This window comes from Panthera uncia, chromosome E1 (genome assembly GCF_023721935.1).
Source record: "Panthera uncia isolate 11264 chromosome E1, Puncia_PCG_1.0, whole genome shotgun sequence".
Lineage (NCBI taxonomy): Eukaryota > Metazoa > Chordata > Mammalia > Carnivora > Felidae > Panthera > Panthera uncia.
Window position 1 is genome coordinate 24,192,523 of NC_064814.1, and position 26,409 is coordinate 24,218,931.

The 26,409-nt window shown below is 52.1% G+C and overlaps 1 protein-coding gene across 2 annotated transcripts in view; it reads right to left on the reverse strand.

Annotated features, from left to right (window-relative positions):
* SDK2 (sidekick cell adhesion molecule 2) overlaps positions 1-26,409 on the reverse strand; it is a 265,790-nt gene that overhangs the window by 49,362 nt on the left and 190,019 nt on the right. For both annotated transcript variants that reach the window (XM_049637694.1, XM_049637693.1), the window contains 12 exons: positions 22,470-22,646; positions 22,085-22,221; positions 21,355-21,502; positions 16,606-16,746; positions 14,944-15,125; positions 14,286-14,401; positions 5,963-6,158; positions 5,660-5,758; positions 5,059-5,250; positions 3,398-3,519; positions 2,642-2,751; positions 2,368-2,518 (listed from right to left, as the gene is read on the reverse strand). In XM_049637694.1, the coding sequence (XP_049493651.1) occupies positions 2,368-2,518; positions 2,642-2,751; positions 3,398-3,519; positions 5,059-5,250; positions 5,660-5,758; positions 5,963-6,158; positions 14,286-14,401; positions 14,944-15,125; positions 16,606-16,746; positions 21,355-21,502; positions 22,085-22,221; positions 22,470-22,646 (1,771 nt within the window). The remainder of the gene's footprint in view (positions 1-2,367; positions 2,519-2,641; positions 2,752-3,397; positions 3,520-5,058; positions 5,251-5,659; positions 5,759-5,962; positions 6,159-14,285; positions 14,402-14,943; positions 15,126-16,605; positions 16,747-21,354; positions 21,503-22,084; positions 22,222-22,469; positions 22,647-26,409) is intronic.

Consider the following 26,409-nt stretch of genomic DNA (forward strand, 5'->3'; position numbering starts at 1 on the left):
GTGAGTCTGTGTTTCTGGCGGCTCCCCCCATCTCCCCGTCTCTCTGCTCCAAGCTCTAAGGATGCACCAGCAGCCATTCTTGCACGCATGGGAAACTTGCTACCCCGCCAAGGGAGTCGGATGGAGAGCAGACCCACACAGGCTGCCTGTCCAACACACTGATGAGCACAGCACCTCTGGCCTTGGCTGTCTTTATCACTTAACTCCCTCGCTTAGGCTGCCAACACGCACTTCTTTAATTGCCTATAACATGCCTGGTCTCAGCTCATGCCCGCCCTTGGAGAAGCCAGCGTGGGGGGACAGCATCTCGAGCGTGGATGGGACACCAGTTTCTGTCAAGTCCTTCCATCGGCAAACTTCAGTTTCTCCTGCTGCATTTTCAGCCTCCTCCTTCTGGTTTCAGTTTCAGCCAAGAGAAAAGACGGATTCCTTTCCTAGGCTGTGGGGCTGTGGCTGCTGGCTCAAGGTCATTTGGAGGAACTTGGGCGGTGTTGAGAAGCTGGGGAGGTGTGTGCAGGTTGGCGGGGGTGCACTGTGATCTGCGGCCTCGGCCTTCAGATTCTCTCTGGAGGTGGCAGAGCTGGGGCCCGGGTGCCCTCAGGCCCTCACCTCCCTGCCATTCTGCTTCCCCAGGGGCTCCGAAGAGCCTCGGTCCACAGGCTGCCCACATTCTGACCCACTTCCTCCCGTTCCTCGGCCTCTGCCTCACTCCCTACATTCTCACTGCCTCTTGCCAGGCCCTGCCCCTACAGACACTTAGGGAAGCCGACCAGAGACCATTAAGACAGCAATCGATGGGCCTAGAGCTCACGCTTCCTTACCTGCCAGGGAAAGGTAACGGGCCGTGCACCATTAAGAGGGTCTGGAGGTGCCTGGGGCCCCGCACGGTACAGCAATTGCCTTTTCATTCCTCCTCCAGACCCCCTGGGCATCAGACTCTATAGTCTTTTAGTGTTTGGAAACCTTAAGAAGAGCTGCAGGAGGGAGGCAGGGAGCCGGGCTGGAGGGGGGCCCAGGAAGGGAGGGGGTGGGCAAACAGTAATAGGGGCTGCACGTGCTTGGGGGGGGGGCCTGCCCGTGGCACGCGGGGCCACTGAACCGGATGGAAAGATCGCTCTGTTCGGCGCCGGCTCCCTGGGAGGGGAATCATAATTAATAACTAATGTTGGTCCAGGACTGATGGTGCCATGAGTTCCTTTTATCCGGCGTCCACCTAAGCGAAAGGGAGTAACGGCTTTCTAGTAAATCCCACAGCATGGGGGTTTGCAAAGCTGTGTTTTGCACAAGTGGTAAGAGATCTCACGTGGAAATAAGACAGAGTTATGTGACCAGGCTGGCTGGTGATGCGGGGTCAGGCAGGTTCTTCTCAGTGCTCCCTAAGGAGAGGAGCCGGGCCATGTGGTGCTGTTCCCCACGTTTGTTGGTCTCAGAATTCTTGTATGGTCCTAGAACCTCCTGGTTTGCTGCTCTGTGGGGGCAGCGGTCGGAAAAACGCTGTCCTGGAGGAAAGGCATCGGGGAGAAATGTCCTCTCCCGATCTCCAGAAGATGGGACGGCCGTGGGTTCAGTGGTGAGGGCTGTGGATTCTGGGGGCCAAGCTCCCCGGGTTGGGAATCTGAGCCCTGCTCTTAACTACAGGATGTGGGAGGACGTGTGTGGGGGAGGGTACTTGGGTCAGTTATTTGACTTCTCTCTGCCTCAGTTTCCTCATCTGTAAAGTAGGGGCCAGGATCACTCTGCTGTCACAAGCCCGTGGAGAGGGTTCTGTGTTTGACTTTGAGTAAAGCATTCAGAACAGTGCCTGGCAGGAGAGAAAGCCCTCAGCATGTTCGGATTATTACCTTGCGCAGGGTCACCTGGGGTAATGACCCTTCACAGGTAACCCTGACCTGTGGGGATGGTCTCCCTCACCTGCCCGTCGACCTCAGAAGCAACCCTTCACTCTCAAACTCAGTGCAGACGGGACAACTTACATTTGATCCTCAGACCCACCATTTGGGAGCTGTGTGGCCCCGGCGAGTTCCTAACCTCTCTGAGCCTCGGTTTTCTTAGCTGTGAATGTCAATAGCAATGTGTCTTTCACGGGATTACTGGGAGGATTAAATGGAAGGAAACAGGTAAAATGCTTGCCACCTGGTGACGCAGTGTTTTCTAGCTCCTTCTCACATAGGGGATTTGTTCATTTGGCTAAGACTGATGATTGGGCACCTTACCAGATACTAGGTGCAAAGAAAAGAGAAGGGGGCTCTGGGTATTCTGGTGGACACCCCCCGCCCCACCTTTGGTGTGACCTAAGGGCCATGACTTTTGCAGGATGACAAGGACCAAGGAGTCATCTCATCCCCACTGCCCTTGGGGGAGCCTCACCATCCAGCGGAGCCACAGGCTGGTCTCACTGGCCGTGCGCAGGGTCACGTTGGCAGGCGCCATGTCAGGGGGTGCCTGGAGGGTCTGGATCTTTCTAGAAGGCTGGCTGGGTGGGCTAGTGCCCACGATGTTCACCTGGCGCATTCGGAAGCTGCGGTGGGGGGTGGGGAGTGAGCCAGATGATGAGAGCAGGACCTCAGGGCCAAAGCCCGTCCCGGTCTGGGCAGTTTCCGCCCCTGCTCCCCTCCCCCAATGCCGCGTCCTGCCCTGGTACCTGTAGTAGGTGAAGGGGTTGAGCTCGGGCACCTCCATGGAGCGGGCGTCGGGCTCGTTGGTGAGCTGGTGAACCAGCAGCCACTCTTCTCCCTCCCCAACCACGCCTACCTGGAAAAGGAAGACACTCTTAGACCTGCCCAGCTTGTGGGGCTGGGATGTTTGGTGCCCCGCTTTCTAAGAGGTCAAGCCCTGCCTGCAGAAGGTCTGGAGGGGCGCCAAGCGGGGCCACCATCTTTCTAGGCCCTTAAACATGACTTCAGGTGTGACCCCCCCCCCCCCCAAGCCGTCTTGCATCAGAATACGGTGAAATGCTTACTAGAAACCCCCCACGCCAACAGCCTGGCCCTGGACCCAGCCCATCAGAATCCCTTGGGCTGTTAACCAGGAATTTGTGTGTTTAACAAGCTCGCCAGGTGATTCTGCTGTGCACCCTGGCATGCCTCTAAAACCCCAGCTAACTGAGAATCAGAATTTTCTGGGGGTGCAGCGCAGGTGCTGGAGCTTATAATTGTGGCCCGGGGCAGCCAGAGCGGAGACTCAACCACTTACGGTTATGTGCGTGTATGGCGGTCAGGGGAAATGGGGGTGGTACGGGGGACTGTGGGCACTTCTGGTGTGTTGGGCCGTCTGACAGTGGCATATGGAGATGCACCCGGATGTAAATATGCGTATGAGTGGCACTCAAGAGCACGGGTGGGCCCAAGGCCAGGGAGCCGGCTGCCCGGGCTGCAGGTTCCCCCATGGCAGGTTTTACCTGGGCCTCTACCAGCCAGCGGGAGATGGAGGTTTTGCCATCATAGCCTGGCCTGAACTGCAAGGTCACGGAGCGGGGGCCGATGTTGGAAATGCCCAGGTTGGTGGGCGCCCCTGGGAGTTCTGGAAAACAGGGAAGGCAAGGAGATCAGGTGAGGAGAAGGTCCTTCCACATGGAACAGGAGGAAGGGGCGGGGGTGGGAAGGCAGGGGAGGGGCCGTGTGCCACCCTTTCTCTAGAAACCTCCTAGGAAGAGCGGGGCTGAGGCTGCAGCTCTCCAACAGCCTTCTTCCTGCATTGCAGGCTCTGTGTGCAGACCAGGGGCCTGACACAGCACTGGGGGCTGGGAGGGTCTCTCAGGGCCACGGGGCCACGGGGAGGCTGACCGGGCTAGGAAACAGGAGCTGGGCATGCGAAGGCTTCCAGAACGAATCCTCCTCTCCGCCCACACACAACCCATTTCAGCCCTCCCAAACCCAACTGAGGCTGAAGAAGACAAGAAGGAGGGGTGGGCACGGGAGGCAGCCCCTATTTTCTGACCAGAAGCCTTGGGATTCAGGACGAACAGAAAGAGTACAGATTCTGGAATCCAACTTCACTGCTTCCACTCTGGGTGTCTTTGGGGAAGTCACCTAAACTTTCTGTGCCACAGTATCCTCCTCAGTCAAATGGCGATGATGATGATAATATCATCTGCCTCAGGGGCGTTGTGAGGACTGAATGAATTGAGGTATATATAGCACGTAGCTCCAGGCATAACTATTTGTCAGGATTATGGTTATTGTCAGTTGGGGTTGACCGAGTCAGCTCGTTTACCCCAACCATTTCTTGGGGCAGGTTGAGGGACTCTGACCAGGTGTCATAAGCATAACTTACAGATCCAGCCAGGACCATGCGGTTCTCCAGTCCATCTCCCATAGATACAGATGGGGAAACTGAGGCACAGAGGGGCCACTTGACTTGCCCAAGGTCGCAGACAGCTTGGCAGGGGCAGGGCTGAGAGCAGATCTCAGCTTGTTCTTTACAAGCTGTTTAAGATTATTCCCACCTAGAGGCGCCTGGGGGGCTCAGTCGGTTCAGCGGCCGACTTTGGCTCAGGTCATGATCTCATGGTTTGTGAGTTGGAGCCCCATGTCGGGCTCTGTGCTGACAGCTTGGAATCTGGAGCCTGCTTCTGATTCTGTGTCTCCCTCTCTCTCTGCCCCTCCCCCTCTCTCTCAAAAATAAATAAATTTAAAAAAAAACTTAAAAATTATTCCCACCTGATTCTACCCCTTTCCCAACCAACACTTCCACTGGTTGGAATCCCATTTGGACTTTCTGGGGGACAGTGAGACTTCTTTCCCTGAATCAGAGATACCATGGCTTGATTCCACACTGCCCCCCTGGTGTGGGGGGGGGGCACGGATGAGACAGGGATGGGGTCCTCTGGGGGACTATGCCTTCCTGAGAGCTGTGGAAGGAAGCAGTGAGCCCACAGAGCCTCCATCCAGATACCTGGAGCCATGAGAAGTAAGCCCGCTCTGGGGTGAAAGCCAAGGGACCGTGGACCCAAGGCAGGGAGAGCTCTGTGGGAAGAAAGCCAGTTTTCCTGAGCAAAAGGGAAGCCTCTTGGTTAGGAGAACCCCAAGAGGCCAGGAGCCCCTGAGAGGGGGCACCCACCTGGAGGCACCCCAGAAGAGATGGTTGACGCAGACACTTGGCCCTGGCCCTTGGCGGTCATGGCGGCCACCTCGATGGTGTAGGTGGTGAGCGCAGTGAGGCCCGTGACGCGGTACTCCAGGGTCACGTTGGGTAGATAGTGGGTCACTCGGGTGTTGGTTCGGTTATACTCCTCCCAGGAGATCCGGTACCCTGGGGAGAGCCCCGAGTGGTGGCATGAGCTTGGCTGTGACCCAAAGCTGGCTTTGGCCCTCTTCCTCTGCTTCTCCCTTCTTCACTAGTCTGGCAGTTAGACATGCGTTGATAGCAATGGGGCCGAGGGAGCTGGGGACATCGTGCTTGGGGCCGCAGGTGTAACCTCGGTGGAATGCCTCTATTGGGTGGGGACTGTGGGAGGGGGTGAGTTATCATGGCGGCTGCTTGAGGCCTGTGGCAGGTGAGCTGGGTTGACCTGGGCGCCGGTGGGCTGAAAGCCTCCTCTGAATACTTTCTAAGAAAGAGTGGCCTGCTGGGAGGTTTTGGACGAGCACTGGTCAAAGGCGGGGGGATGGATTAGATGGCCCTGTCTCACCCCCTGGCTCAGTAACACCGAGATGCCTACCTGTGAGGATGCCATTCTTCTCTCCTGGCTCTTGCCAGCTGACCTTCAGCGAGGTGTCTAGGATTTCACTGAAGCTCAGGTGTCCCACAGGTCCAGGCACTGTACCCCAAAAGGACCCCCACCCCACCCAATGCCAATCAGATCCAGAGAGAGGCCACTGTCTTCAAGACGGCCAGTGGTGCTCCAGGGGCACCCCAGGATGGGAAACAAGGGCGGGATCCCCCTGTGCCTGGAGCGCTCAGCCTGGCTCTTGGGTAGGGGAGTGGTAGGGGGCAGGGACAGCAGGGGTTGGGCGGTGCCTACCGTCCTCATGGGTGCGCACCAGCTGGGGGGTGCTCCGAGGCCCATCTCCGGGAGTGGTGAAACACAGCACAGAGGTGAAATACTCGGTGAACTTCTTCAGGCCAGACACGAAGCCCACGTGGATGCTGTCTTGAAAGTTGGGCCGGGCAGTCACCATGGTAACCTCTTCTTCCTGCTCAGGCTCCCAGGCAATCAGCTGGGGAGAGGCCGGCAATTCAGGCAGGGCAGCAAGAACGTTCCAGAAGAGGCCGAGCACTCTCCCACAGTCTGGGCCAATGGACAGAGAGAGTCTAGGAGCCCAGCTCCCTAGGGTCCCTCCTCCCAGGGAAGGGGTGGCCATGCAGCCACTCACAGGTCACGAGCATCTGTCCCTCTGGGAGTTTGCTTTGGGGCACTGTTCGTTCACTGAGCGAACTTGCTCTCTACGAGCGGTCTCTCACGAGGGAGGTCTTTACCAGATCAGCTACAGAACTTGCAGGTTCAGTGCAAAGTGAAAAGGGAGGGTCCCCTCGTTAAACAATTTTTAAGAAATGCAAGGTGAACGGGGGTCCCTCTGAGCGTGGAGCCCACCCTGTATGTTACGGATGAGCTCAGAGAGGCTCAGTGACTCCCACTATAGCACACAGCTCAAGGGCTCTGATTCCAATACCGAGGCTCCTATGGCTTTCTCCCTCTGGGCTGGGCAGGGTCTCCCTTGGGGTCCCCCCGCCACCCAGAGCTGCCTCCTCGGCTACCCCTTTCCTCTAGTTCCAAGTTGGGATTTCAGTCGGAGGGACTGGAGGGACTCCACGACCTGGAGGTGGAGCTTCAGCGAGAAAACCCCGTCTGGAGGTTCAGCCTGGCTTCCTGTCTGCCCTCCCTCTGCACACCCCGCCTGGAATGGACGTGCCTCCTGCCTTCCTTTCCTTCTCTTCTTGCCTCTTGAACTGTCCCCTCACACGCCTGGTTTCTGGGCCCTTCATCTGTCTCCAGCAATGACAGCTGGTCTCAGAGAGTTCCTCGTTTATTTGAAGTTGATTAACTAGCAATTAATGGTGAAAAGCAATACTTGATGAGTTTTAATAAGCACCAGTATTTATAGATATAAAACAATACCACACTGATGTCTCCTGATTAACTCGCCCCTATAACAATGCTTCATCTTCTTTCTGTGGCCGCGTGTTTATAAAGGATGTTTTGAAATTTAATTGGTATTGTGAAAAGATAGCCTATAGCAAGTTAATTAGACACTAATTAGACCCTAAAAATACTAATCAGAAATACTAAGTGGCATTTAATAAGTATGTTAAATATCCTCCTTATTGAGGTTATCTTGTTTCATAGCAATTAAATTGCCGAACTTCTTTGGAGTAGATTAAGAAACAAGTTTAATGTTTTAATTTAATTTAATTAATGTAAATTTGAATTAATTACGCCATTAGAATTAATTGTGTGGTGTGTTCCACAGCAAGTGCAAAATCTGGGTAAATATTATTTTATTGGGTTCAGGCCAATTATAGTCACGACTGTTATTTCCGGAAGAAAGGACAAAGAATCTCTTTATAGGTGCCTTAAAACAGTATCACTGGGAACCGTCTTCAAAAATGACCCAGAAGCGCCCAGGGTGACGGCTGGGTGGTTTTCTGAGCGACTTCACCATCTTATGGTTCCAGGCCCGAAGCCCAAGATGGCGGCAGGACCAAGGCTGCTTCAGAATATTTACTCTGCGATGCGAGTCGCCAGTCGTTTAGCTGCGTCTGAAGAGGAGGAGGCTGGGGGTCAGGAGCCTTCTCCCTCAGGCCAGGAGGACAACAGCTGCCTTCTGCACCTCCTATTCCCTGAAAGGAGGTGGGCTCTGGGCAGCCCCGGGTGGAGCTCTGCTAGGAGTTCCTACTCTGCATCTGGCCTTGGGGTGAGCCCATCCCCCACCAGTCCCATTGCATCATCGCAGCAAGGACTGGATGGGAATCACTGCCCTGTGCTGTTGCAGAAAGGGAACCGAGGACCACGAAGGTTGGGCCTGGTCGGTGCGCATGGACCAGCCAGGGGCTGGCTTCAGATCTGTGGGCCCACCCCTAGACCCAGGACGGAGGCCTGTCTCTCAAAGGTCCACACAGCTGTTAGGTGAGCATCGCGGTGTCTGTGTGTCTGCTCTCGTTAGCCAGGGTCGGTGTTGATTTACTCTATCAGGCCATTGGGCTCAGAGTCCAACAGACCGGGCTGTCCTCAGCATGGGTGGGGGGCTACGGGAGCCTGCGTGCTGGGGGAAAAGCACCCGATCTAGGTTCCTGGGACAGGCAGCGCCCCCTTGGAGAGTGGAAGCCCTGTCATTGAAGGGTGCTGGTGTCGGAGGCGTGTGTTTATGTGTGGGGAGCAGAATGTGCGTCCAAAGAAGGGAGGAAGAAAAGCAGAACCCAGCGCTGTCACTTACTGTGTGACCCTGGGAAAGTCACGCAACCTCTCCGAGCCTCAGGCTATTACAAGGAGCAGTGATAGCTGTCTTGCCGGCTGCCAGGAGGAGGGATGAAGTGAGTCAATGTGCTACGGGGCTCAGAGCAGGATGGTATTATATGGCCTGCTAGCTTACCGGAGCTAGCAAAAAAGTAGAGAGATTCTCTTTCCCTCTCCTTTTGTCTTTCCTTCTCTCTCTCTCTCTCTCTCTGCATGTGCATGGGTTCGCACAGAACATTCTGGTAGGATTTGTAGGAAATTAACAACAGTGTTTGCCAGGAGTGGGGAGAGTTTCGGGGGTGGGACAGAAGCAGGCGTATGAAGAGCTGGAACTGGATACAGGATTTCTGCCACACATCTATCTTTTTACTTTTGAATCACGTAAATATATTTCCTGTTTAAGAAATTAAATTCAAAAATTAAAAAAAATAATGGAAGGATTTGGCAAGAGGGGCAAAATTATATGTACGCTTATCCTTTGATCCAGCAACCTCCTTTCTATGAATCTATTCCAAAGTTAAATGTGAAAAATATGAAAAGATATATAGGCACAGAGCTATTTCACTGCAGAAATGTTTATTATAGTAAAAGACTGGAAACAATCCAAATGTCATCCCTGAGGAGCTGGTTGACAAAACTATGGGAAAGCCACTTGATGGAGTCCAATACAGATGTCAAAAAGGGAACCAGGAATCTCTATACTCCTGTGAAGTGATCCCCAGGATATACTGTAAATAAAGAAGCAGGATGGAAAAAAGTGTGTAGAGAACGCTGCCATTTATCTAGGAAGGAGAGGATACACATGTATATATGTATGCATTTGTTTATGTTAAAGAAACGAGGGGCTCCTGGGTGGCTCAGTCAGTTAAGCATCCGACTCTTGGTATCAGCTCAGGTCATGATCTCACAGTCGTGGGATCGAGCCCCATGTCAGGCTCTGCGCTGAGCAGAGCCTGCTTGGGATTCTCTGTCTCCCTGTCTCTCTGCCTATCCCCCACTCACTCTCTCTCAAAATAAATAAATAAACTTTAAAAAAAAGAGAGAAATGAAAAGAAAAACCAAAATAAGCAGGCAAAAAGAAATCAAACCTGTGGGGAAGGAAAGGACCAGAATTCAGGCTGACTTTCTCTGAATTTACTTTGTAGATTTAACGCTGGAACCATGTAAATATGTTCCATAGTTACAGAACGAAATTAAATTAAAAAATCAATCCCTAAAAATCAAAACCGAAATGAAACAAACGAAGCTAATGATGTATTGAGCTGTAGCGAAATTACACAGAGAGAAACTATTTCCAGAGATTTTGTAGCACAGCCATGTGAAGTACATTCCTAGCGGGATATACCCTAGGAAGGGAAAGCACTGCAGATAATCAGACACTATTTTGGACACTATTTCGGTAGTCCCTGCGGTGGTATTACTGTTCTGAAAGTGTTGTGGGTGTTTCTGGGATAAAGTAGACAGGTACTTATGCTGGTGTTGTAGGTACTGGATTTTCAGTGTGGAGCAAAGAGAGACAAAGGCCAATAAGATTACTAAAGATCTTATAGCCCTGAAATTGAGTTGGAAGTATCAGTATGTGTTTTATCAGGAGAAGGAGGAACAGGGGGGTAAGAAGAAGAGGAGGAAGAAGAAGAAGGAGGAGGAGAGGGAGGGAGGAGGAGGCGGGGGGTGGGGGCGGAGAAGAAGCATTATTTCCAAGCTGTCCATTAACGGAGCCTGAAAATGGCATCCAGTGCTAGAACAAGGAGCACCCCTGATGCCCAGATTTTGGTATCTAACTATCATTTCCTCCTGGAAGGGACAAGGTTCTCTGAAGATGTGGCTGATCCCAGGGACAGTGCAGGAATTGGGGACAGCTTGGACCATCCTGGCAGACTGCAAGGAAGCTATCGGACTGTCGGGGCCCTGTCAAAAGAACTCCCCAACCAAAGAGGCCGACGATGGGTCAATGTGGCATCATCACAAATAGTAATGGCAGTGGGTTGAAACATACCAGATGTGTTAAAAATCCTTAAGTACATAGTAATATACTAAAAACAAGACAAAAAGATGCCCCACTCCCATCCCATGCCCCCCCTTCTAAAGTGACTCATCTGTCACTTTAGAAAATGCTAAGGAATCGCATTCATTTTCCTGAAAACTGGTTAAGTGATGGGAGAAGACTAAACTTTTACCATGCTTTCCCTAGATGAACTGAACCTTCGGGTAACCAAAAAGTTAGTAAGGGGTAACTTCTTTTTACTTGAAAGTGTTTCAGCTAATAAATCAAGGAGAAATTATAATATTTGACTGTCCCCACTTTGCAACCCTACCGAAATAATAATATATCATACAGGGTGATCAATGGTCACCACACAATAGTAAGAGAGACAGCCAGACTTTATGCCTTCTGATGTAAATGCACAACACCATCTAGGAGGTAATATTTGGAAAAAACAAAACAAAACAAATCATCAAACCTTGAATCTGATCAAGCCTCCAGTTCTAAGTTCCAATTTACTGCAAATATAGTGTTCAGAGGAATGTGTTAAATGACCCCACAGAGAGGCAATCAGCAAAATCCAGGCTGTGGAAAATTCGATAGGGCAAATGATTAAGTTTCTTTACTAAATAAATTACAAGAGAAAGAGAGAGAGAAAGGAGAGAGAGAATCTATAGATCAGCTGAGACCTAAAAAAGCCGGACCAATTGCGGTCGTGTGGACCTCATTTGGACCCTGAAGCAAATAAACCAACCAGTAAAAGAAATGATGTGGTGATCAGGGAAATGTGAACGCTGACCGAATATCTGACGATAGCAAGGGGGCTTGATATTTTTAGGCACAATGATGACAGTGTGGTTACTGTGGTTGTGTTTTGAACAGAGGCTTTATGCTATTTCTCTGCAGAAATATTTAGGGAGGAAAGGATACAGTGGCCTGGGATCTGCTTAAAAATATTCCAGGGGAGAGGCAGAGGGTTGGGGAATAGAAGGAACACGTTTGATCATGAGCCAGTAATTGCTGACGTCAGGATACACTGTGGTCTTCTAAAGTCATTACGGTTTTCCCTCTACTATTGTAGATGTTGGAAAAATTTTAACAATTAAAAGGCGAGGGTGGGGGGAGTCCATTCTCGTTGGAGGTACACAAGGGAAGGGACAGGCACTGCTGTTTTCCTCCCTGTGATACCGAAGGCCAAAGAAGAAACAAAATGCCTGCTTATATCCATTTGTACTTAGAAAAAAAAAATCAAGTTATAGTTACCATTTTACCATGAACGCATATGACACATTTTCTTTTTAATGCAAGAAAAGGCATAGGCTCTGGAGTTTCAATCTGAGCCTCTGTGGCCTCTTCCCACTCAGTCTGGGCCTGAATTGCCTGAACTGTCCCGGCCACTTGCACCTGCCTTAGAAATCTGCAGCCCAGGGGCACCAGGGGTGGCTCAGTCGGTCGAACGTCTGACTTAGGCTCAGGTCATGATCTCACAGGTCATGAGTTCGAGCCCTGCGTCGGGCTTGCTGCTGACAGCCCGTCAGCACAGAGCCCGCTTCAGATCCTCTGTCGCCCCCCCCACCCGCCCCTCTCTCTGCTTATGCTCTCTCTCTCTCTCTCTCAAAACAAAAAAATAAATAAATCATTTAAAAAACCTTTCAAAAAAAGAAGCAGCCCAGCCCTATCCTCCCCGCCCCAATTTGTGTAAGAAAACTCAGAATTGGCAGCAAGAAGCTAATTGTTCCCAGCTCAGCTCGTCGGCACAGTGCGAGCCTCCCCTTTTCCCTCCGCTGCCTCCCCCCAGAGTCCCAATTAGGAGGCTTCTCCAGCCAGCCAGGCAGCCCGCGCTGCGAATGTTCAGCTGCAGCTCCCTGCCCCAGGACGGCCCTGCTCGGCCCTGGCGCCCTGCCTTCCTGGGAGCAAGAGGGCTGTGGCAGGGGGAGCCCCGGCTCTGGACCATCCCTCCTTTGTTTGCAACCCCAACAGAAATGTCTCTTTGCGGTTTAATCTCGGTCCCCTTTCTGGCCAGCCATCCCCAGCTTGCAGTAGTAACAGCCCAGGCTGCCAGTCCTAGGGATCGTCTTGGCTGTTCCACCCACGCAAACGTGCAACAGAGGGAGTGCGGGAGCCTTCTGGAAGTGTCCGCGGTCACCAGGAGGTCACCAGGTCTCTGGGCTCCAAGCCGGACCCTGCAGTGTCTCCCCTTCACGGCCTGCCCCCTGGTGGCCCACTCCTGACATGCGCTGCCTCCCCTCCCGCATCTGGAGGGAGCCCACCCCATCCTCCCACCTGCTGTGGGGCGGGGGGGGGGCACAGCCGTAAACCATGGTGTGGACCGCATACTGTGCGATCCACCTGCAGTTTTCTTAGTGGGGGTTGGCATGGGGTGAGAGCAGAGACCCAGGTGTGGGATCAAGGTCTGGGTTCCAGGAAGGGATCGTTGAGATCCCAAATTAAAAAAAAAAAAAATTTAATGCTTATTTATTACGAAGAATTTTAAATGTTTCATTATTTTTGAGAGAGAGAGAGAGGCAGAGTGTGAATGGGGGAGGAGCAGAGAGAGAGGGAGACAGAGAACCTGAGGCAGGCTCCAGGCTCTGAGCTGTCAGCGGGGAGCCCGACGCGGGGCTCGAACCCATGAGCCGTGAGATCATGACCTGAGCCGAAGTCGGATGCTTAACCTAGCGAGCCACCCAGGAGCCCCGAAAAGTCCTGATTTTTAGCACAGTTACAATGATAACAACTACAACAGCTGCTGTTATTAGTTGCCACGGGCTGAACCGTGTCTCCCCCCCCCCCCCCCCAAATTCACACGTGGATGTCCTAACCCCCAAGACCTCAGGATGTAACTGTATTTGGACAGAGCGTCTTTAAAGAGGCAAGAAAGTTCAAATGAGACCATTAAGGTGGTCTGTAGTCCAGCAAGGCCGGCGTCCTTCTAGGAAGAGGAAATCTGGACACACAGAGGAAAGACCACGTGTGGACACAGGGAGAAGGTGGCACCTGCACGCCAGGGACTGAGGCCTCGGAGGGACTCAGCCCCGTCGACACCTTGATCTAAAACGTGCAGCTTCTGGAACTGGAAGGAAATCCATTTTTGCGGCACTTGGTTAGGAAAGCCTGATCAGACGAATACATTTCCACCACGGCCACTATCATTTTCTGAGCGCTTGTTAATGTGTTTGTCACTGTGCTCAACGAATTACAAATATCATCTCATTTAATCCTCACTCCACCCCAAGGGACGGATGTCATTATCATCCTCCCTCACAAATGAGGAAATGGGAATTTATTTTGGGTTTCCAGCAGCTAGAACAGTGCGGATAGTAGGGCTCAGTAAACATTCATCGAAGGAGGGACGCTCAGACAGCTTATAGGACTTGTCCAGGGAGCCAGTAAGGGGCACAGCCAGAGCCAGGATCTTAACCACATCTGTCAGGGTCCTAGTCCTGTGCCCTTAACCATACTCTCTGTGGGGTCAGGTACATTATGCCAAGGACGTGTGTCCCAGCAGGATGCCTGTTAGAGCCACAGCTTGGCGGTAAGAAGTGGATTCCGGATTTTTCTGAGGCCATGGCTATGCCCAAGTGTTTCTGAGCCCGAAACGAATCTGGTTTCGTTTATACCCTAGTCTCACCGAGAAAACTCCCAGGCACTGGGTCACAGACTGGGCAGTGTCCAGATCCCCCCCCCCCCCCCCCCCCCCCCCCCCCCCCCCCCCCCGCCCCAGCCTGGAAGTGGCCTTAGAGAGAGCCTGTGAGCCCTTGGCCTTGACCACACGTCCTTTGTTTGGCTCGAACCAATGATTTCGAACGGATGGGGGGGATCCCTCCCCTTTTCCCCTCCTCCTCAGCCCCTGGCCTCCCTCGGAGAATCCCCGGGCCTCCTCTTGGGGCCAGGAGGGGCCTCACATACCTTGTAGCCCTGGTTGATGCCGTTGATGAACTGGGGGCTGGGGGCATTCCAGGTGAAGCGGATGGTCGTGGAATTGGTGGCTTCTGCGTGCACGTTGCCAGGAGGGACGGTGGGGACTGGAGGAGAGCAGAGGTGCGGGCAGCGGCGGGGGGGGGGGGCGGTGCAAGAGAGCACGGTCAGTCTTGCCCGGTTACGCAGAGCAAACACAGGGATGGGGTCTGCAGACTCCGCTTCGCCCCACCCCTTCTCCCCCCTTGCTCTGTGGACTTAAGACATCCTCTTTCTCTAGATTAGTGTGGGTTTAATAAAACTCGCCTGACCCATTTCACAGGCTACCAAGAAACAGAAGCGAGGGCTGTGAAAATACTCAGGGAGGTTTTTATGTACGATACTCCGTGAGCAGTCTCGTGATCCTGTGGTGGACTGCATAGAAGGTCCCTGTAACCCGGAAGCTTCTGCCGTGCTCGTGCTCCCCCCAACTCCTGTTTCCCTCAGGACCCTCCCACCCTGCGGGGTAGCCAGGGGCAGCGGGCAATAGCTCGGGACTGGATACAACAGGTGACATGGCTGAGGCAGGACGGGACAGGTACAGGACCGACAGGTGCGAGCCTGGGAGAGAGAGAAGCACCAGTCCTCCCTGGTCACAGTCCCCACCCACCTCCCTGCAGTGTCCACTCGGTGACTTTGCTGCTGTAGACACCCAGCCCGGCACTGTTGTAGGCGGCCACCTCGATCTCGTAGTTGGTCCAGATGATGAGGTCCTCCAACAGCAGGTTGTTGACATCGGCATCCGTGATGTTCTTGAACTGGTACCCGACAGGCAGCCCGGCCAGGCAGTACCTGAGGGGCGGAAGGCAGGATGCGGTGGCTTGGAGTCAGCCTGCTTGGCGCGTGCCCAGGAAACCGGGTGTCACGGTGCGAGCGTTCCATACCCACGCTGTCCAGTATGGCAGCCATGAGCATATACGGTTGTTGGGCACTTGAAACGTGGTTGGCACTGGGAACCCGTACTTTTATTTCCTTTATAGTCAAAACCACAGGTGACCAACGGCCATCTCCCTGGATAGCACAGGCCTAGTGGAGGTGTCTGTTCTTTCTGATGGGGCAGGACACTGGGGAGATGGCTACATGACCACAGACAATAAGAGTTCTGGGGAGATCACACTGGCCTCACCTTGGAGGGCTCACTGATGGAGGGCCAAGTCCAACCAAAGGTTGGGCTCATTTTCTTATACCCTCCAAACAGTGGCTCCCCTTTTGACGGTCATTCACTTAGGTGAAGGGAAAACACCTGAGGCTACCTACTTTGCCAATTTCGACCTTCCACTGGAAGAAGAACACACGGTAATAAAGAAGTGGGGTCTGTTCAGGCGAGATTTTGGAGGCTGGATAGCCTCTACCCATTTTTGGAAAATCAGAGGCCTCAAATTATTTTGATGTGTTACAACACCCCATAGCGGTGGTCCTCAGAGGCTTACCCCGCATCAGAACCCCCTGGAAGGCTTGTTAAAACACAGGTTTGCTGGGCCCACCCCGGAGTTTCCCATTCGGTAGGTCAGGTGTGGGACTTGAGAATTTGCATTCAAATCGATGCTGCTGCCGGCCTCAGGACCGCCCTCTGAGAACCACTGCTGATTTGGGGTCACCAAAAGCTCACGACAAAATGAACCGATAATGGAGCAAACTCAACAATAACTTCTTGCAGAGAGCGTAAGCCTATAGGAAAAGGCACATGCCATTTGCAGCCAGCCAGAATTCAGAACATTGGTGAATGTTCAGTAACTTCCATTTATGCTAATTTTAATTCACAAAACCGAACTAATAGCACTTAATAACTCAGTCTGAGGTTATCAGGGACGTGCCCTTGGTCAAGGGGAGACAGAAAAGTCTATATAACTGGGCTTCAATTGGCAGTAAGGACCAAAGAAAGGAGGTCCACTTTTTGACCAGTTCTTGACCCAGTAGTTGGTTTCAGCTGGAATATTTTTGGTTTCCTGGGTGGTTGGCCCCTTGAATATGTACCTGTCTCCCTGGGCCTGTGGAGCCGTGACATGTGGCAGACTTGCCCACCCATACAGCCTTGAGGACACTACACCGTACCCCCTCCCTCAAGCATTCCCATTGGTTTCCAAGGCTCTGCCTTCTGGAAGTTCTTCTATATGTCTAACCCAAGTCTTTCATAACACAGTGAAGGCACTTCTTGTTGCCGGGCCCTCGTTAGATGGGGAAAGACCCGCCGTGACCTTGCTGTTTCCCAGTCCACGTCCGACCCTCCCCTTGAGTCTGGGCTGCCCTACCTTTCCCGGGATTGGACGCCTACCTAATGATGTAGCCCTTGAGAAGGCCGTTCTGGTGGCTCTCCGGAGGCGGCTGCCACTGGATCATGATGGACTGGTTGGTCCGGCCGCTGGCGATGACGTTCTGTGGAGGGGCCGTGGGGGGTTCCTCGGGAAGGGAGACCCTGGATATAAAAACGTCAAGAGTGGGTGGGACGGGTTGCTTGGGTGGCTTAGTTGGTTAAGGTGTCTGACTCTATTTTGGCTCAGGTCATGATCTCACGGTTCGTGAGCTGGAGCCCCACGTCACGCTCTGCGATGACTGTGCGAAGCCTGCTTGGGATTCTCTTTCTCCCTCCCTCTCTCTGCCCCCTCCCCTGCTCGCATGCCCATGCCTGCACTCTCTCTCCCCGCCCCTCAAAATCAATAAATAAGCATTAAAAAAAGAGTGGGTGCAGGGGTGCCTGGGTGGCTCTGTCAGTTAAGCGTCCGACTTTGGCTCGGGTCATGATCTCACGGTTCGTGAATTTGAGCCCCATGTTGGGCTCTGTGCTGACAGCTTAGAGCCTGGATCTGGCTTCCAGTTCTGTCTCCTCTCTCTGACCCTCCCCCCCTTAAGCTCTCTCTCTCTGTCTCTCTCTCTCTCTCTCAAGAATAAATAAACATAAAACAAGAGTGGGTGGGCTTTTCTACTCTTAGTCTTGATGGCAAACACAGGAGTTTAATGGGAAATGAGGAGGCTGCTTTGTTCCTGGATGACTCTGCACAACTGCTGTGCGCTTTTGGGCAAGTCACTTAACCTCTCTGAGCTTGTTTCTTTATCTTTTAAAGGAGTATAATAAAGCTCCACCTGTCTGCTTTATAAGACTGGTTGAGGTTCAAATGACACCATGTATATATATGAATATTTTTAAAACACTATAGGGGCGCCTGGGTGGCTCAGCCGGTTGAGCGTCCGACTTCGGCTCAGGTCATGGTCTCACAGTTCGTGAGTTCAAGCCCCACGTCGGGCTCTGTGCTAACAAACAGCTCAGAGCCTGGAGCCTGCTTCAGATTCTGTATCTCTCTCTCTCTCCCTCCCCCTCCCCTGCTCATGCTCTGTCTCTGTCTGTCTCTCAAAAATAAATAAATGTTAAAAAAAATTAAAAAAAACCATTATAAAGCCCCAGATGTGTGTATTTTCTGTGCAGGAAAGGGACCTCGGCCTCAGCTTCTCACGTGCCAAAGAAGCTGCTGTTGGAGATGATGATGTCATAAGTGACCAGGAATGTCAGAAGCAGGGATATTTTTCACTTCCCGGTTGCAAGCTGTAACTAGGTTTCCTTTTCCGACCAGCTGGGCCCAGGGCTGGGGACGGGCAGGCCGGGCGGGGCTGGCGAGGCGCGTGCGCGAGCCCATCGCCCGCTTCCGGAAGCGAGTGCCACTGCATTGCCTCCTCTGGAGCTGCCAGGGGACACGGCGTTCCACCAGGGTGCCGCAAAGCTGACACGCATCCATTAAAAGCAAAAGTTAATTATTTTTGATGGATGTCTCTCCCTTTCAGCTTATTTTTATGTTTTTGCTTTCTGACGGGAGCTTTGCAACGTGTACTGCACACTCCCACGTCTTTGTAAAGCCCGCAGCGAGGGCGATTTCACCTTATTCTTTGTGACTCAGGGCTGTTAGTATGAGGATTCATCAGGAAGATGAATCAGGGTTTGAAATGAAGCCTGAAGACGTGGAGAAAGTGTAGGGTAGATGTCCCAGCGCTTTGAGGCTTTCCACTGTTGGGATCTTGTAGTTCTGAAGGGCTGGGGCCGTGTTCACGTTGTTCCCCGAACCACTGATGGACCACACACAGCCTGGCACATAGTAGGCGTTCAATCAGCAGCGAGCGAATACATTCTCCTGTAAGTGCCCTCCTGTTAGCTGCCACCTCTCTCTCCTGTGACGGTGTCACCACCCCTGTGGCATCCCCCCAGTGAGAACCAGAAAGACTTAAGCTCACTGGAACTGTGGCAAAACCGAACGATTGTTTTAAGCCAGAGGTCTGCATACACACACCTAAGAGAATCCTTTAAAGAGCCAAGTACGTTCTTGGCTCCCTTGTAAACTATCAGTTGACCGTATACGTAAAGGTTTATTTCTGGGCTCTCTACTCTGTTCCATGGGTCTAAGTGTCTATTTTTATGCCAATATCATGCTGTTTTGATTACTACAGCTTTCTAGTATAGTGTGAAATCAGGAAATGTGATGCCTCCAGCTTTGTTCTTTCATAGGACAGCTCTGGCTACTCAAGGTCTTTTGTGGCTCCAAACACATTTGAGGACTGTTTTTTTCTTTTTCCTAATTCTGTGAAAGACGCCATCGGAATTCTGATAGAGCCTGCACTGAATTTACACATGGACATTTTGGGTAACACGGACATTTTAACGATATTAATTCTTCTCAGTGGGGAAAGGAAAGTCTCTTTAATACACGGTGTTGGGAAAACTGGACAGCCCACATGCAGAGGAATGAAACCGGACCCCTAGCTTACACCAGTCACAAAAATTAACTCAAAAACGGGGTGCCCGGGTGGCTCGGTTGGTTGAGCGTCCGACTCTTGGTTTGGGCTCCGGTCATGATCTCACGGTTCATGAGTCGGAGCCCCAAACGTCAGCCTCTGCACTGACATTGTGGAGCCTGCTTGGGATTCTTGCTTTCTTTCTCCCTCTGCCCCTCCCCGACGTGCGCACGCTCTCTCTCCAAATAAATAAATAAACTTAAAACATCGAATCAGCTGGAAATCTAAAGGAGAACAACGAAAAAAAAATTAAAGACTTAATCGTAGGACCCTAACTTGTCAAACTCCTGGAAGAAAACATAGGGACAAGCTCTTTGATGTTGGTCTGGGCAGTGGGTTCCAGGAGACGGCACTCAAAGCACAGGCAATAAAAGCAAAGATAAGTCAGTGGGACCACAGGAAATGAACAAGCTCCTGCACGACAAAAGAAACAACCAACAAAATGAAACGCTAAATCTGCAAACCATATATCTGATAAGGGGCTAATATGCAGAATATATAAAGAACTCATACAAGCCAATAGCAATAAATAAATAAGTAAGTAACCCAAAAAACCAACAACAAAAAACCCCCAACCCGATCTAGAAATAGGCAGATCTGAATAGGCATTTTCCCCACGAAGACACACAGATGACCAACAGGTGGTGAAAAGGAAATGTGAATGAAAACCAGTGAGGTGTCACCCCACACCTGGTAAATCAGCTGTCATGGAAAATCGAAAAGACAAGACAGAACAGGCATTGTCAGGGATGTGGAGAGAAGGGAACCCTCGCGCACTGTGGGTGGGAACGTAAACGGGTGCTGCTAGTGTGGAAAACAAAATGGCGGCCCCACAAAAGATTAAAAAATCCATCCACAGGATGGGGCGCCTGGGTGGCTCAGTCGGCTGAACGTCCAACTTCAGCTCAGGTCATGATCTCGCAGTCCATGAGTTCGAGCCCCGCGTCGGGCTCTGTGCTGACAGCCTGGAGCCTGGAGCCTGCTTTGGATTCTGGGACTCTGGCTCTCTCTGCCCCTCCCCCACTTGCACTCTGTCTCTCTCAAAAATAGGACATTAAAAACAAATTTTTAAAACATCCATCCACAGGAGATGAACACAGGATCTCGAAGATCTGTCTGCATGTGGAAACACCCTACGTATCTGTCAATGGATGGGTCCATCAGGCAGATGTAGATATATACGATGGAATATTATTCAGCTATGAGAAAGAAGGACCATTTGCACTGACAAACACTGTGCGATCTCGTACGCGGGGTCTACAAAAGCTGAATTTAAGAGAAACAGAGAGGAGGGTGGTAGTTACCGAGAGCTAGTGAGGGAGGGACATGGGAAGATACTGGTCAAGGCTACGGCCTTCTAGTTATAAGCTTAACAAATCCTGGGGATCTGAAGTATAGCCTGGGGATGATAGCTGAAAATGCCGTATCGTCTACTTAAAAGTTGCTCAGAGAGGAGGTCGAAAGTGTCCTCACCACAAAAAAGAAATGGACGTGTCAGCTAACGCTGTGGTGCTGATCACATGGGAACATACAAGTGTATCGAATCAAAACACTGTGCCTTCAACTCACTCACACCGTGTCACATGTCAATTAGAATCTCAATACATCTGGAAAAAATGAAGAGAAACATAAGAAAAGGAACGCTTTGGTGCATGGGATTTGTGTCACCATCACTCTGGCCCCTTGTTGCATGGCTTCTTTCTCCCCAGAGGTGACCACCTGGTTACAGGACTTAAGTGGCCAGAATCAGTCGCCTCCTACGGAAGCGGGTATTACCGGGTGATGCTCGAAAATGGACGACCCTCTGTTTTTCCTCAATTTTCATCATCTTTAAGGCAGCCTCGCCGAAAGCTTAACCAGACCTGGCGTCTTGCAAGGCACTGGATACGGACATCTGTCACGTGCACGTAACAGTGACGGCGGCCGATAGGGGAGGCAGAGCAGAGCGAGGGGAGTCTTTGAACTCGCTCGGCTCCCAGTGAGAGGGACCATTAAATCGGTGCTGATCCTGCCCCGGGCACTGCTCACGGCACCTCCCCCGGGTGACCTTTCACCTTGGCGGCCTCCCTGTGAGGCAGGTGTGAGTGATGCTACCCCTTTCGACAGAGGTGGACACCAAGGCCCCCAGGATCTGCACACAGCGGGCCCCGCGTGGCCATACTGGTCTTGGCCGTAGGCAGCCCCCCTCAGCCCCGCCGGCCAATGGGGTCGCCGAGACCCACAGGGCGAGAGCACCTGCTCCCCTCACCTCTCCGTGTCCTTGCTGAACTGTCCCTTCCCCACGTCGTTGACGGCACAAAGACGGAACTGGTAGGAGCGCGCGGGCACCAGGCCCTTGACCATCACGGAGGTAGCCTCGGGGTCCACGCTGGCCAGGAGCACGGTCCAGGGGGCATCTACAAGGACAGAGGGTGGAGGCAGAGGTGGACATCCTGGGGGCCGTGTTCCTTACCCCCAGCCCCGTTTGGGCCAGCAGAGGCGCGCCTCCCCCAACTCAATCCGGCAGAGGCTGGCCACGTCATTTTCCTGGGTCCCCTTAGCCCACGTGTCCCAGGGGGTTGGAGGGTCCTGGGGAGGGAGCAAGGACTCATGGGAACAGAGATGGCAGGTGTCTTTTCTATCTTTTTTCTCCCCCCCTCGAATTGATGAGCTCCAGGCAAACTGTATTGAAAATGCCCCTGAAACAAGGCCTGTTAATTCTGCAGTTCCCAGTCTGGAGGCTAAAGAAGAAAAAGAGTCGCCACGGCCTTGGAGGCTCTAGAGAGGCAGGTCCTGAGTCCCGCACCTCACAGACGTGATCTCATTCAACGTCCACAGAGGCCCGAGGAGGCGGATGCCATCGCTCGTTCTGCAGGGACGCGGAGGCCTCCAGAAGGTCTGCTCAAAGGCAGAGAACTGGGACGTGGGGGAGCTGGATCCCGGCCCCGGGCCGCCTCCCCGAGCCCGTGCCTCCGGCTGGCTGCGGCGGGAAGCCTTACTGTTCTCTGACATCTCCAGGACGTAGCGAAGCAGGGGGCTGTTGCCGTCGAAGGGCTTGGCCCACGTCAGGTTGATGGCCCGCCTCTCCGCTGTGCTGAGGGTCGCCACAGGGCGCTCGGGGGCGTGGGGCAGCTGCCTGGGGGAGAGAGGTGTGGCGGGGCGGGCTGTGAGGTCTGGAGTCAGGTGACACACGGGCACCAGGGCTCAGACTGAACTTGGAGATGCCTCAGCCGCCAAGCTCGGCCTTCGGGCCGGCCACCTGGAGGCTCTGCTCCCTGGCTTACGGGCCTACCTGTCCTACCTGTCCCCAGACTCCTCTGCTTTTGACAGAAGGCCTCACTGAGCTGCGGTTGGGGGGCGGGCCCGGGCAGGCTGCCCCCTTACCTGACGCGCAGGTGGGCACTTCGAGAGTCATTGCCCCCGGCTGAGAGCACCCGGCAGGTGTAGGTGCCGATGTCCCCCGACCACGTCTGCGAGATGTGCAGGGAGCCGTTTTTGTCGAGACGGATGCGGGGGTTGCTCTCCATGCCCAGGGTGGCCCCATCCTTCTCCCAGACGTACCTGAGAGTAAGAAGAACCAGTCAGTAAAGAGAGGTAGGGAACTAGGGGGCGCTTCCGGGGCTCAGCCCAGGGCGGGTCTGGAGGAGAGTTCCAAAGGCGGCAGAGTCCCCCCCACTTCCCTACCCGCCCCCTCCCCTCCCCCCCCCGCCCCGGGGCTGGTCTGGGGCCGGAGCACGGTGGGCACCCCATCAGCCCCCAGCCCACCGTCCCCGTGGCAGGTGCTCCGTCTGGGAGGGTTAGCACACGAAGCCGTCACACCTCTATCTCAGGTCTAGGTCAGAGCCGTGTTGCTTTTGGCCAGAAGCGACTGCCAAGCAGCCAGCACAAAAGAGCCGGCAAAAGGTAATCTTCCGAAGAGGTTAAAAGATTACAGCTGGAAAAAGAATTAACGTTTCCGCACAGACTGCATTTTGGAATTAGTTTTATGAGGGGAATCATTAGATCAATGCATCACTGTGACAAATTGACTTCAGTGTCCAAAAAATCACTTTAGCTTCGGTCAGTCAGTACAAAGGGGGACTTGAGAAATTACACACACGCCCGGGCCTGACAATAAGAAATATCCCCTCTGGAATGATTCTTGAGGAAATACAACTATTACTGTCAATATAACGTGGGGTGCCAGCTCCGGGGAGCACGTCCTGCTGTTGCCCCCCAGCAAGGTTGGCCAGGGTGCTGGGAACAGGATGGGGACTGAGCCGCTCTGTACATGACCCATCACTCGCTCAGCTGGGGACAGGGTGGCCTGAGCCACAAGGATGCGAGAGAACTCTCTGTGTTAGAGAATGCAAGTTTGCTAGGGAGAATAAGCCTGTAATATTTTAAAGCTAGGTTTAAAAAAAAAAAATCAGGGAATTGCAAATACAAATAGGAAAAAAAAAATACAGGAAAACCGAGAAGCTTTCCCATAATGGGTAACCATGATTAACAGCTGAGCATATACCTTCCAGACTTTTCCCTCCTGCCCCAATGGGCATGGTACCACAGTGTTTCTATGTTCTGGATTCAGATTCCCTGGTCAAATGTTGCCTTGGCCACTTACCAGCGTTTGTGATCCTGGGTGTGTTTATTTACCCTCCCTGTGCCTCAGTGTCCTCATCTGTCATACGAGGAAAATAACACCACCCGCTTTATAAGGTTGCTCTAAGGATTGTGTGAGTTAATATAAAATGCTCCAAGAAGTGCCCGGAGCGTGGCAAGGGATCAATAGAAGTTAGTCATCATTATGCACTTTGACTCTTATAGCACATGTACGTAAACAATATCTAGCTATCTATCCATCCATCCTGACTTTAAAGCTGCTTTCCCGCCCCACAAAATGTCACAAACTCTTTTAAATGGGCTGCTTCCACACCATGGTTTTTATCAGCTGCACGGTGCTTCCCACATGATTGCTCTGCGACTGTTCCCATAATGTTGGGTGACCAGCTTAGCTCCTTGTTTGTCGATATTATAGTTAATGCTGCGATGAACATCCTTGCAGTAACGTATTTTCATACGTGCTAAATCATTTCCTCGAGGATACGTTTTCAGCAGTGAAATTGCTGAGTTAAATTTTAAGGCTTTTTATACATATTTACAAATTGTCAGAAGGAATCACCTTCAATTCATCTCCATAGCTAGAAAAGAATCATCTGTGCCAGCACTGACGGCATGAGTACAATTCCTGCATAAGAAACAGCTTATGGCAGGGGCTCCTGAGTGGCTCAGGAGGTTAAGAGTCTGACTTCAGCTCGGGTCATGATCTCACGGTTTGTGAGTTCGAGCCCCGCATTGGACTCTCTGCTGTTAGCACAGAGCCTGCTTCAGAGCCTCTGTACCTGCCCCCCTCTCTGCCCCTCCCTGGCTCATGCTCTCTCCCTGTCTCTCTCTCTCTCTCTCTCTCTCTCAAAAATAACTTAAAAAAAATTAAGAAAAAAAAAAACAGCTCGTGGCAAGCAGACATCTTTTGCCCTGGGAGGTGGTGTTTTGGGAAGCATAGATTACCACCCGTGGAGTGTTTATGCCCCAACAACTGAACCCGAATCTGATCAGCCAGTTCCTTGAATCTAACTAGAAATACCAGGGATCGAAGTACAAGCGTACCACACCACGAAAAAGCAGCTAGCCCAACCCCGAAGGTGGGGCCTTCTACAGTGGGTATCGCCAACAATGGCCCACCGCCTGTTTGTGTAAATAAAGTTTTATTGGAACACAGACATGCCTGCTTGTTTGCACACTGCCTGTGACTGCTTTTGCACTGCAAAAGCAGACTCGAAGAGCTGTGACAAAAGCTATATAGCCCTCAAAGCTTAAAACATGTACTCTCTGGCCCTTTACAGAACAAGTTAGCTGGACCTCTGTCCTGTCGAACCTGGTCTCTCCAACTAATTAACTGCACGTAAACAAAGCAACAATGAAAACAAGAATAAAAAGGAGGGGGAGGGGACTATGTAGAAAGGAGGCACACCCACCAAAAGCAATGTGCAGACCTTGGGTGGACGCTGAGTTCAACCAACCCACTTTTATTTATTTATTTATGTAATGTTTATTTTTGAGAGAGAGAGAGACAGAGTGTGAGTGGGGGAGGAGCAGGGGGAGAGGGAGACACAGAATCCGAAGGAGGGTCCAGGCTCCGAGCTGTCAGCACAGAGCCCGATGTGGGGCTTGAACCCACGAACCGGGAGATCGTGACCTGGGCCGAAGTCGGACGCTTAACCGACTGAGCCACCCAGGCGCCCCATCAACCAACCAACTTTTAAAAAGGCACCTCTGAGATAATCAGGGCCATTGTATCAGCAGACATCAAGGGATTGATTGCTCATTGTGTTAGGTGTGACCAGGGACATGGTTGTTGTTATATTTAAAGAAAAGTCCTTTTAGGTAAGAAATGCACACTGACATATGTAAAGATGAAATTACACGCTTAATATTTGCTTTTAAAATATCGCAGTTAGGGGCGACTGGGTGGGTCAGTTGGCTAAGCATACGACTTCAGCTCAGGTCGTGATGTCACAGTTCGTGAGTTCGAGGCCCGCGTTAGGCTCGCTGTGGGCAGTGCAGAGTCTGCTTTGGATCCTCTGTCTCCCTGCTCTGCCCCTCCCCTACTCACGAGCATGTGCACGCACTCTTTCTCTCTCAAAAACAATAAACAAACATTAAAAAAATATTGCAGTAAAAAAAGTGTGTGTGTGTGTGTGTGTGTGTGTGTGTGTGTGTGTGTAGTGGGGGAGGGGGATACGCAAAATCAGGTGAGCAAAGTGCTGACAATCACTGAGGCTGAGAGGTGGGTATATGAGACTTAATGACACTGGTCTCTCTACTCTGGCCTATCTTGGAAATTTTCCACAATAGAAAGTTAAGAAAGAATAAAAGGAAGGAAGGAAGGGAGAAAGGAAGGAAGGAAGGAAGAAAGAAAGAAGAAGGAAAGGAATGAAGGAAGGAGGAAAGGAAAGAAAGAAAGAAAGAAAGAGGAAAGGAAGGAAGGAAGGAAGGAAGAAAGGAAGGAAGGAAGGAAGGCGAGAAGGAAGGAAGAAAGAAAGAAAGAAAGGAAGGAAGGGAGAAAGAAAGGAAGGAAGGAAGGGAGAAAGAAAGAAAGGAAGAAAGGAAGGAAGGAAGAAAGGAAGGAAGGAAGAAAGGAAGGGAGAAAAGAAGGAAGGGAGGAAGGAAGGAAGAAAGGAAGGAAGGAAGGAAGGCGAGAAGGAAGGAAGAAAAAGAAAGAAAGGAAGGAAGGGAGAAAGGAAGGAAGGGAGAAAGAAAGAAAGGAAGAAAGGAAGGAAGGAAG